General features: G+C 40.5%; 1 protein-coding gene across 1 annotated transcript; it reads left to right on the forward strand.

Annotated features, from left to right (window-relative positions):
• Positions 1-6,664: 6,664 nt before the first annotated feature.
• Positions 6,665-10,917, forward strand: HSPA5 (heat shock 70kDa protein 5 (glucose-regulated protein, 78kDa)). The gene is made up of 8 exons (XM_008569967.1): positions 6,665-7,015; positions 7,105-7,336; positions 7,710-7,847; positions 8,168-8,280; positions 8,372-8,762; positions 8,875-9,112; positions 9,403-9,570; positions 9,999-10,917. The coding sequence occupies exons 1-8, from the start codon at positions 6,894-6,896 to the stop codon at positions 10,559-10,561; spliced, it is 1,965 nt and encodes a 654-aa protein (XP_008568189.1). The 5' UTR covers positions 6,665-6,893; the 3' UTR covers positions 10,562-10,917.
• Positions 10,918-11,723: the final 806 nt, after the last annotated feature.

The raw sequence follows: 11,723 nt of genomic DNA on the forward strand, positions 1-11,723 counted from the left end.
TAAATAAAGCTATAGTAATTAAGACAAAGTTTAACAAACATACTAATATGAAAAATGGTGCTGGGACAATTGGCTGTGTGGGGAAAAAAATTGACTCACTATATACAACTCACATATATACAAAATCAATTCCAGGTAAATTATGGATTTAAAAGAGACAGTTAAAAAAATTAAGTTTCTAGGGCCGGCCCAGTGGCGCACTGCTGCAGTGCGCCGCTTAGGAGCGTGGCGGTGCTCCCGCCGAGGGTTCGGATCCCACATATAGACCGGCCGCTCACTGGCTGAGCGAGTTGCGGGTGCAGCACCGAGGGTTGCGATCCCGTAGCCGGTCCCGGTCCGGTGCGGGCATGACACTGAGGGTTGCAATCCGTTGCCGGTCACGAAAAAAGACAAAAAAGGAAAAAAAAAAAAAGAAAGAAATACTTTTCCTACATTTCTACATGTCCAAAACGCCACCCTTTTTCTGAGCCCCAGTGCTAGAATTTCCCTGAGAGCTACATGATCCTATCAGCTGGAAGCATTCACTGCTTCCTCAATTCTAGCATCAGATACATCTCTTGTTCTCTGATGGCACTGTCCTCTGTCTACTTTGCAATTTATAAATGTGTTGATCTTATCTACCCACTACACATAAGTAAGTTTCTAGATAACAAAAGAATATCATCTTGATGTCAGGGTAGGGTAAGATTTATTAAATAAGACTTAAAAAAGCACAATCATAAAGCAAAACATTGATGTTCTGTATATTGATTTTGGTGATGGTTACACACATCTATATGTGAGATAAAGTATAGAACTATATGCAGCATATGAATTTCCTCATTTTTCTGCTATATATCATCACTGGAGGAAGCTTGGTGAAAGGGACATGGGACTCTGCACTGTTTTTTCAACTATCTATGAGTCCATAATGATTTCAAAATAAAAAGTTTTTTAAAAACACCAGTAAGGGAATAAAAACACATGCCACAGAGTGGGAAAAGAAATTTGCAACACATATAACTGAAAAATGACCAATATCTAGAATATACATAACTAACTACAAAATAAGAAAGTCAATAGAAAAATGGGCAACTTCAGAAAGAAGAAAGCAAGTGACCAATAAAAATATGAAAAGGGCTGATAACACCAAGATCACGGGTTCAGATTCCTGTACTGGCCAGCTGACAAAAATTCAAAAAATGAAAAAGTGCACAATCTCATTTGTAAAAATGAAAGAAAATTAAAACCACAATGAGATTCTAGTACACATCCACCAGATTGTAAAATAAAGTTTGTGTCAAGTGTTGAAAATGATGTGGAGCACCTGGAAGCCCCACTGATCTCTGGTGAGAGTGTACATTTGTTCAGTTATTTTGGAGAACAGTTTGCCATAACTTACTATAGTTGAAGCTATTTAAATCTTTTGGTCCATAAATTCTAATTCATAAATTTGAGGCTCATATACTCTAGGGAAATTCATGCATATGTGCACCAACATGTACAAGAATGTTCATTGCAGCATTGTCCATAAATAGCTACAATTTAAATACAACACAGGGCCACCCCATGGCACACTTGGGAGAGTGCGGCGCTTGGGTGCGCAGTGTTGCTCCCGCCCCGGGTTCAGATCCTATATAGGGATGGCCGGTGCGCTCACTGGCTGAGCGTGGTGCGGGCGACGCCAAGCCAAGGGTTGCGATCCCCTTACCAGTCACAAAAAAAAAGACAAAAAAATAAATAAATAAATAAATACAACACAAATTGTGATATATTCATATGTTGGAATACAATACAGAAATGAAAATGAATGAATTAGAGCTACATGTAACAATAAAGATAAAATTTAATGCTCAGCGAAAGAAGCCAGACACAAAATAATTCAGTTAATGACATTAATGACAAAAGAATGTCTTAATGATGAATGAAAGAAACTTAAAAAATTAATGTCTTAATGTTTAAAGAAGCCAGACACAAAAAGAATATATACTCTACGATTCCATTTACATGAAGTTAAAAAACATACAAAACTAAACCATGATGTTAGAGGAAGTATATCTAACGGCAAAATTCTAAAGATTATAACAATGAAGAAAAATTTCTTACGAAGGATTGTGATTAGCCAGAGGAAAAAAATGATGACTTGTGGGGTGCTGAAAACATTATATTTCTTGACCCAGATATTGAATACCTAGAGATTCACTTTATGATTATTCATTAAACTGTACATTTATATTTTATACACTTTTAGGTAGTCACATTATAATTTATAATAAAAAGGTTTAAAATATTTAAAACATCCAGCAGATAGTAGACATTCAATTTTAAGGGTAGATACTATTGACATAGTATTTAAAAAAAGGGTAATAATTTGTGACAATCTCCAAGAAATACAGTTCACTGAGCAAGGGAACAAAACCATGTATGAGGGTATTTCAAAAAACTCGTGGAAAGATTTGTATTATCTTTTAATTCTATTTTTCCATGAAATTTTTGAAGTACCCTCATATGTAGCATTCTCTATCACTGCTTTTAAAATAGGGATATACACACACACACACACACATTATATATAAATAAAACATTTCTAGAAGGCTACACAAGTGGTTACCAGTGTAGGGGAACAGGACTGAGGACTAGATAGCAGGTAGATTTATTTTCATTGAATATTTTTGTACCCTTTGAATTTTATACCATGTACATATATTTCTTACTTTAAAAATGTATAAATTTAAGATGTATATCATCACTCAAATTCTGTAGAGGTAGCTCTTTATACTTAACAGTTTTACTTCAACCGAAAATTTAAGACAGAAGGAAGACCAATAAAAACTAGCATTTCATATATAAAATTAACTGCTGTTAAGCATGTATTACCTCATTTAATCATAATAACAGTCTTGTGAGGCAGAATTATATCCATTTTACGGACGAGTAAACAAAGCCTCAGAGAGATTGACTTGCCCTAAGTCACACAGCTAGTAAGTGACAGAATTGGAATTCAAATAGTTTTTGTGCTTTCAAACCCTATAGTTCCTCACTTTCACATTATTGGAATACAGCGTGCCCTCCCAAATGCCTTCTGCAAAAAAATATATATGTGAAGAACAGGAAATATACTATTTGTTACTTTTTCATGTACATGTAGGAAAGAAAGGGAAAGATTCTCTATTAATTATAAAATTTACTTTAAGAAAAAAAAAAGATGACTGGTAAGGGGATCTTAGCCCTTGACTTAGTGTTGTCAGCACCACACTCTCCCAAGTGAGCTAACCGGCCATCCCTATATAGGGATCCAAACTCCTAGCCTTGGTGTTATCAGTTATCAGCACCACACTCTCCCAAGTGAGCCCCGGGCCAGCCCATAAAATTTACTTTTAAAAGTGAAGACAAAAAAGGAATTTATTGCACAGTACATTGTACTCTCAGAAGTACAAAAAAATAGACTACATAGTTTGTACCTACTATTACTTCTGGCTCACTTTAGTTTGACACTTTTGTTTTATTCCTGAGTTGTTCAATAAAGGTTGAGTAAGTTAATTATTCCCAGTCCCTTGATAAAAAGACATCTATGTGACCAATATAAGACAATAATAACTAGATGTACCACTTTTAAAAGCATTTCCAAAAAACACTGTCAAATTCAAAGTAATCAACAAACTTTATTTCCCAGTGAAAGAAATCTTGAAAATTGATTCTCAAGAGGTGGTTTATTTGAAGAGCTTGTAGAATTTCTTCTCATAGTATATTTCTATGTTTAGTAATAGCATCATCACTATTCTACACCTTTCAAACTTACAACTTTCACATAAAATATCTCATTTGATCCTTGAAACAACCTAGTAAAGCAGGCAGGACAGAAATCCCTGACATTCAATAAGTGAAGAAACTGAGGCTCTGAGGTGGTGTTTTTTCTCCAACAACATCATGTGCCCAAACTCCTAGTTGAATGTTCTCTTTAATAACCCATGTGAAAAATTCTGTTATCAGGATCTAAACATTCAGCTTGTAAATTACATAGGTGCTTTCCTTTTCCTTCTTGCTCTGTGCCTTTCAATTATTTTTCTTTTTCAGAAAGGAAGACTTAGGAGATAAATGCATCCAATCCTAATCTGTCCTACCTCTGCTTAGCTTTCTGAGATCTGATGGAAAACAGAAATCTATTTTCTTACCCACAGGAGCAGAAGTGAAATAAGCTGGTTTAAGTTACTTGATAAAAATCTACATTTCCCTATCATCTACTATCAAAATGTATAAGTACTCTACATCCTAGAACAAAATATAAGTCCTATTAAACCCGAAGCTCAAGATGACAACCTAGACTGCAAAGTTTAAAAATCAAACTGCCAAGGCTCAAATCCTCGTTCCACATTTTCTCAGCAGTGCGATCTCCTGGGCAAGTTTCTCTACCTCTTGCTGCTTCAGATTCCTTAGCTCTAAAACAAGGGTTGAAAAAAAAGCTTTTATAAGGATTAAAAGAAATAATGCACATAAAATGTTTAGCATAGTGACAGTGTCTAGCACTTAAGTGTTGATAACTTGGCCCTGATACTATTATTGGTATCTAACATTCAGCAAACTGGTTTGTCTATGCATTTTCCTATTCAATCCATAAATGATCATGCGTTGGAATATACTGCAGTATAATATATAATACATAAATATACTTGGTTTTAAAAAGATACTACAATTACCAGTATACTCAATTCCCTTTGGAATCGCTTTTCTAAATTTTACAAAAAGGATAGTTGCCAAAGATTACTCTATCAATCAAGGGTGAGGCTGAAATTGAGAGCTTTGCTTTTTAATGGAAATGGATGGAGATATATTCAGGAAGTTTGCTTGAAATGGTATGAAGCTGTAATGTGGCAGAATGGTGATTTCTGTCTTGATACTGGACTGATGTAACCCCAAGAATGGTCCATGTTTCAGCAGTCTTACAAGTCCTGTTGAAAGAGATGCATGATGCAACCTCTATCGTAAGAATGGAGTCATCTCTGGGTCACCTATACAGCCTTTGAAGAGCACCAAAGGAGAAGGGAAAATTCTTGAGTATTGACTCACAGGATCAACATCTTAGTTAACAGTGTGTAAGATGTTTCAGTGTGACTTGGACACAAAATGAGGTTACTTCAAAAATTCATGGTAAGATTGGTATTATTTCTCAATTCTATTTTTTGCGAATATTATATATAATTATATAATAATATATATAATTCTATAATTCACAAATTTTTTGAAGTACCCTCATATACCCATGAGCCTCAAGAATACATTTAGTAGAAAAACATACTGGCATCATCAATTCTTGACTATGATAATGTCCTTAAGCATTTTCTGTAAGCATCTCAAAATATTTTCTATCAGGGCTTTGGTCTGTCTATATAAGGTCCTCCAAAAACATTCGTGCAATGAATGAATTTTTTTAAAAGGGTTAAGAGCATTGACTATGGAGTGAAGTCGACATGGTCATCAATCCTAACTCCATCACTCACCAGCCCTGTGACCTGTCTAGTTATTTAATCTTTTTTGGTCTCAGTGTTCTCATCTGGAAAATGGGAAATGACTACCAAGTACAAGGACTGAATGCACATGAAAAGCACATGGAACAGTGCTGCCCTAGGTATACGATAGCCTCTATTATTTTTTGCAACATTATACAAGAGTATGGCATTATCAAGACGATTTTTGTCTATTAAATGCGTTTAGCACATCAGAACTTTTCCAGGAGTGAAGACAGAAAGGTATCAAGAATAAAGGATGAAGAAGGCCTGATGAATGACAACCTAAGCCTCAAAGGGAACGATGGGCAAGGGAAGGGAAGGTTAGCAGTGGCAATCTAGAATAACGACACATTCCAGGGTGGGAGTGTTGGCATCAGTAAACCCTTCAGGAGAGGGCTGCCACAGTAGGGAGGGGACTCGGGTAGGAGGCAATTACTTTACCTAGGCCTGTCCTGTGACTTACCGTGGGGCAGGGCAATGGGGAGAAGCCTGCTACAGACAGAGATAATCAGGCAGGGGTGCAGAGGAAACAGAACTGGCTGGGAGCCATGATTAGCACCCGGACAGAGCCCAGACCAGGCCCCAGCTCGAGGCTGCGGGCCAGTGAACAACCAACGGTCTCAAGGCGCGGATACCGGTAGTGGCTGTGAAGGGCAGAGAAAGGTGTTCCGAGGTGATCACAGCATCATGAGACCTGTCTGCTTGGGGCGGGAGGAAACCCAGGAGGAGGAATAGCCGCTTCCCGCTTCGGCAGGAGGAGAGGATCGGCGGTACAGAAGCGACGAACGCAGGTCCCACCGCCCCGGGGGACCAGGCGCGCCCGACCGGCTCCGGCCGACCAGGGCCTCGTAGGGAGGCGGGACCTGAGCGGTTACCGGCGGAAACGGCCTCGGGGTGAGAGGTCGCACGAGGGACGGACAGCTGCTGACCCAATGGGGCCAGCACACGGAACGGATGTTACCTCCCACTGGTGACAGTTGGGACTCACCAGCCGCCAATGAGTTCGCCAGGAGGGCGTAGCGGTGACGTTAGATGCGGAGGAGGCTTCTTCGAATCGGCGGCGGCCAGCTTGGTGGCCGGGGCCAATCAGCTACCTCCAACAAGCAGCGCCTCCACCAATCGGCGGCCTCCACGACGGGGCTGGGGGGAGGGTATATAAGCCGAGTCGGCGACAGCGCGGTCGACGCCTGCCGAGACAGAACAGACCGACTGTCTGGGGGATTTGCGAGTGGCGGAGATAAGCGCCGCGGCCTGCCTTTCCGGACCTGCTTTTCGCTGTGTTAACAGGCAGCTTCTCTCGTCTCCGGGCCCCGTCGTCCTCAGGCCGGTGACCTCCTGCACTCCCGCGCCGAGGCCTGTGTCTGGATTGCCCGCGACGTCTGCCCGCCCGCTGACCGCCTGGCCGGCGAGATGAAGCTCTCCCTGGTGGCCGCGGTGTTGCTGCTGCTCGGCGCGGCGCGTGCCGAGGAGGAGGACAAGAAGGAGGACGTGGGCACGGTGGTCGGCATCGACTTGGGGACCACCTACTCCTGGTAAGAGGGTTTGTGGAGGGGGGAGGATGGGGCGTGGCCTCCTGGTGCGGGGCTTGGTGCCGATTCCTTCCGTTGGGTTTTTCCGCCAGCGTCGGGGTGTTCAAGAACGGCCGCGTGGAGATCATCGCCAACGACCAGGGCAACCGCATCACGCCGTCTTATGTGGCCTTCACCCCTGAAGGGGAGCGTCTGATAGGCGACGCGGCCAAGAACCAGCTCACCTCCAACCCCGAGAACACAGTCTTCGACGCCAAGCGGCTCATCGGCCGCACCTGGAACGACCCATCTGTGCAGCAGGACATCAAGTTCCTGCCTTTCAAGGTCCTGGGGTTCTGTCATCAGCATAGAGGTGTGGGGGTGGTGGAAGTATTTACAGTTAAGAAGTCGCCGAAAGACAATGTTAGGATGACAAGAAAAAGGATGTAGATTTGATGTATATAATTGTTTAATAACTTCAGTGTGTTGCAAAACTTAAAGTTGACAAACAAATACTCTGTCCACGATAGTTTGGGATCAAAAGACTGATTAAAACTGAAGAGATTTGTCTTTGTAAGACACTTACATTACCTAAGTATTTGTCAATGTTCAGCTCTTAGCGACCAAAGAAAACCAAACTATGAGTGAGGAAGTGGGTCTTTTTAAAGTTTGAAATGTCATTGCTTCTGTGTCTGAAAATTACCATCTTTTAAAATAGGTGGTTGAAAAGAAAACTAAACCATACATTCAGGTTGATATTGGAGGTGGGCAAACAAAGACATTTGCCCCTGAAGAAATTTCTGCCATGGTTCTCACTAAAATGAAAGAAACTGCTGAGGCTTATTTGGGAAAGAAGGTAAATATTTCTAGAACAATGCATTTTTTAAGTTATTGGCATTCTTCGTTGACTGTCATGGTTTTAAAAATTTGAATCTGAATGACATCCATGTTTGTCAGGTTTAATTATTTAGTGCTTTACTGTGGGCCAAACAAAATACTAGATACTTTTCATGTGTTGTCTAGCACTTAATGCTCGCAATTCCATGAGTATAAAATTACATATATTTATCTTACTGATAATCTGAACTAGAGCTAAAGTGATGGTTTGACCATGATTTAAATAAGGGTTAAACCATGTGACAAAATACACTTAACTAACTTTTGCTATCCTTTTAGGTTACCCATGCAGTTGTTACTGTACCAGCCTATTTCAATGATGCCCAGCGACAAGCAACCAAAGATGCTGGAACTATTGCTGGACTGAATGTCATGAGGATCATCAATGAGCCGTAAGTGTAAAATTCAGGGATATGGTATGTTTGCCAAATAGGGGAAATGTGAACTTGACTAAGCTTTTTTCCTTTTACATCCTTCTAACAGTACAGCAGCTGCTATTGCTTATGGCCTGGATAAGAGGGAGGGGGAGAAGAACATCCTGGTGTTCGACTTGGGTGGTGGAACCTTTGATGTATCTCTTCTCACCATTGACAATGGCGTCTTCGAAGTCGTGGCCACTAATGGAGATACCCATCTGGGTGGAGAAGACTTTGACCAGCGTGTTATGGAACACTTCATCAAGCTGTACAAAAAGAAGACTGGCAAAGATGTTAGGAAAGACAACAGAGCTGTGCAGAAACTCCGGCGTGAGGTAGAAAAGGCCAAACGGGCCCTGTCTTCTCAACACCAAGCAAGAATTGAAATTGAGTCCTTCTATGAAGGAGAAGACTTTTCTGAGACTCTGACTCGGGCCAAATTTGAAGAGCTAAACATGGTATTTCCTTGCTTTTTGCTTTGCTAATGAGATCTAGTTAGACTCTCTGAATTTAGGACAGTGTATGTAGATATACAGGCATCACAGTAACCATGTCTTTTACTTATTCTAGGATCTGTTCCGGTCTACCATGAAGCCTGTCCAGAAAGTGTTGGAGGATTCAGATTTGAAGAAGTCTGATATTGATGAAATTGTTCTTGTCGGTGGCTCTACTCGAATTCCAAAGATTCAACAACTGGTTAAAGAGTTCTTCAATGGCAAGGAGCCATCCCGTGGCATTAACCCAGATGAGGCTGTAGCATATGGTGCTGCTGTCCAGGCTGGTGTACTCTCTGGTGATCAAGATACAGGTATGTTATTGTCACAGCATCTTCCACAATGCTTCAGTACCTTGATGGGAAGACTAGTTAGCTGTTGCTTTGAAAAAACAATAGAATATGAGCAACAAGGTCACACAGTTAGTAAAGAGTACAGGGAAGAGAAGCCTGGGGCAGTCTCAAGATTCTTAGCAACTGTGATTAATTCTCTCCCTCTAAAATGTTTATGCTTAGAACCTAAACAGATGGCAAGACAGAGAAGTTAAACAGTTTGTGGGGAGAACTTGAATTAGAATTTAACTTGATTAGCTTACCTTTTGCAGGTGATCTGGTACTGCTTGATGTATGCCCCCTTACACTTGGTATTGAAACTGTGGGAGGTGTCATGACCAAACTGATTCCAAGGAACACTGTGGTGCCCACCAAGAAGTCTCAAATCTTTTCTACAGCCTCTGATAATCAACCAACTGTTACAATCAAGGTCTATGAAGGTAATCACTTATGTTTGTTAATATCATGGTTAAATATAATTTCTTGTTTAATATATACTCTTTTGAAATGGCTGGGGAAAGAATGGCTATTTTCAGATAGGGGGTCCTTAATTAGACTAGTGTTGAGTTTCATAGTCAGCACTTAGTTAGCATTCTTTCCTATTAAAAATAACTTCTGAGTTGGCTCCTAGACTTGCAAGAAAAAGAAAGGGGTTCACAATGCTTTGAAGTAGAAGAAATTCAGTTAAGAGTTGTAACTTAACTTACTGTTAGTCCCAGTTGCTGCTCCTCCTAACCATTACTGAGTTACTTTTAGCTTGATAAAGTGCCCTTGCCACTATAGGTTCCAACAGACTGAAATGTAGAGGTCAAGATGTACTAATTCTTGTCAGGAACAACTAACAAGTTTTTCTCTGTGTAACTTCCAGGTGAACGACCCCTGACGAAAGACAATCACCTTCTGGGTACATTTGATCTGACTGGAATCCCTCCTGCTCCCCGTGGGGTCCCACAGATTGAAGTCACCTTCGAGATAGATGTGAATGGCATTCTTCGAGTGACAGCTGAAGACAAGGGTACAGGGAACAAAAATAAGATCACAATTACCAATGACCAAAACCGCCTGACACCTGAAGAAATTGAAAGGATGGTTAATGATGCTGAGAAGTTTGCTGAGGAAGACAAAAAGCTCAAGGAGCGCATTGACACTAGAAATGAGTTAGAAAGCTATGCCTACTCTCTGAAGAACCAGATTGGAGATAAAGAAAAGCTAGGAGGTAAACTTTCCTCTGAAGATAAGGAAACCATGGAAAAAGCTGTAGAGGAAAAGATTGAATGGCTGGAAAGCCACCAAGATGCTGACATTGAAGACTTCAAAGCTAAAAAGAAGGAACTAGAAGAAATTGTTCAGCCAATTATCAGCAAACTCTATGGAAGTGCAGGCCCTCCTCCAACTGGTGAAGATGATACAGCAGAAAAAGATGAGTTGTAGACACTGATCTGCTAGTGCTGTAATATTGTAAATACTGGACTCAGGAACTTTTGTTAGGAGAAAATTGAGAGAACTTAAGTCTCGAATGTAATTGGAATCTTCACCTCAGAGTGGAGTTGAAAATGCTATAGCCCAAGTGGCTGTTTACTGCTTTTCATTAGCAGTTGCTCACATGTCTTTGGGGTGGGGGGAGAGGAGGAATTGGCTATCTTAAAATCTGGGTTTAAAAAGCTGGATTAGGGTGTGTTCACCTTGGAAATGTTCTATTTAACAATTGGGTCATGTGCATCTGGTGTAGGAACTTTTTTCTACCATAAGTGACACCAATAAATGTTTGTTATTTACACTGGTCTAAATTTTTGTGAAAAGCTTCTAATTAGATCACTTATTTTAGGAAGATAACTAAAATTTAAGATTAGATTCTCGTGTGTGTGTGTTGGGGGACATTTGGGATGTTGGGGTAATAAAACATTTCTATACAGTACTTACAAGGAATTTGTCTAGCCTTAAATCTAAGAAAAGGGAAGAGTTTCATCCATTTACCTAGGCAAGGGCCCATTTCACAGTGCCCAAAAATGGGTTTGTTTTTTTTTTTTTTCAGTGGCTGGCTGGTACAGGGTACAAACCTTGGACCTTGGTGTTACCAGCACCATGTCTAACCAACTGAGCTAACTGGCCAGCCCCAAGAGGTGGGTTTTCTTGAACAAACTGTATATGTATTTGAAATTCCCTACATCCCCTTATCCTTCTAAAACTGTAGCTTTATAGCAATATGATATGTTATAGCTGCAGATTCTCTCAAGAATTGATGGTTGATCTGAGTGCAGTGGTGTTTACAACTAATTGATCACAACCAGTTAATAGGTTCTTTGTTCCCTCTCCACTCCCATTACTTCACTTGACTAGCCTTAAAAAAAAAGAGTGACCTGATCACTGTTGACTTTATACACTTGAATTTAATTTATAATTTTAGGATGTAAAGTTGTATTTTGAACCCTAGCTGCATCAGATTCTCCATCCCTGAAATTTTTCGTTAGTGTTTCCGGGGTAGGATCTAGGATGGGTCTACCCATCTGGTGATTGTAGGCCAAAGGCAGTGGTTTGTGTCAAGACAGGTTTAGGATTACTTAGATTGGCTTCCTGAGGAAAGGGTTGATCTAGG

This window comes from Galeopterus variegatus, unplaced genomic scaffold (genome assembly GCF_000696425.1).
Source record: "Galeopterus variegatus unplaced genomic scaffold, G_variegatus-3.0.2 Scaffold549, whole genome shotgun sequence".
In the NCBI taxonomy this organism is placed as follows: domain Eukaryota; kingdom Metazoa; phylum Chordata; class Mammalia; order Dermoptera; family Cynocephalidae; genus Galeopterus; species Galeopterus variegatus.

What these genes read in the sequence shown, in the direction of transcription:
- HSPA5 (XM_008569967.1), top strand. Translation starts at nt 6,894, where the DNA reads ATGAAGCTCTCCCTGGTGGCCGCGGTGTTGCTGCTGCTCGGCGCGGCG. An exon ending in TTGGGGACCACCTACTCCTG is followed by an intron (nt 7,016 to 7,104) that starts GTAAGAGGGTTT and finishes TTTTTCCGCCAG; the next exon opens with CGTCGGGGTGTTCAAGAACG. An exon ending in AATTTGAAGAGCTAAACATG is followed by an intron (nt 8,763 to 8,874) that starts GTATTTCCTTGC and finishes TACTTATTCTAG; the next exon opens with GATCTGTTCCGGTCTACCAT.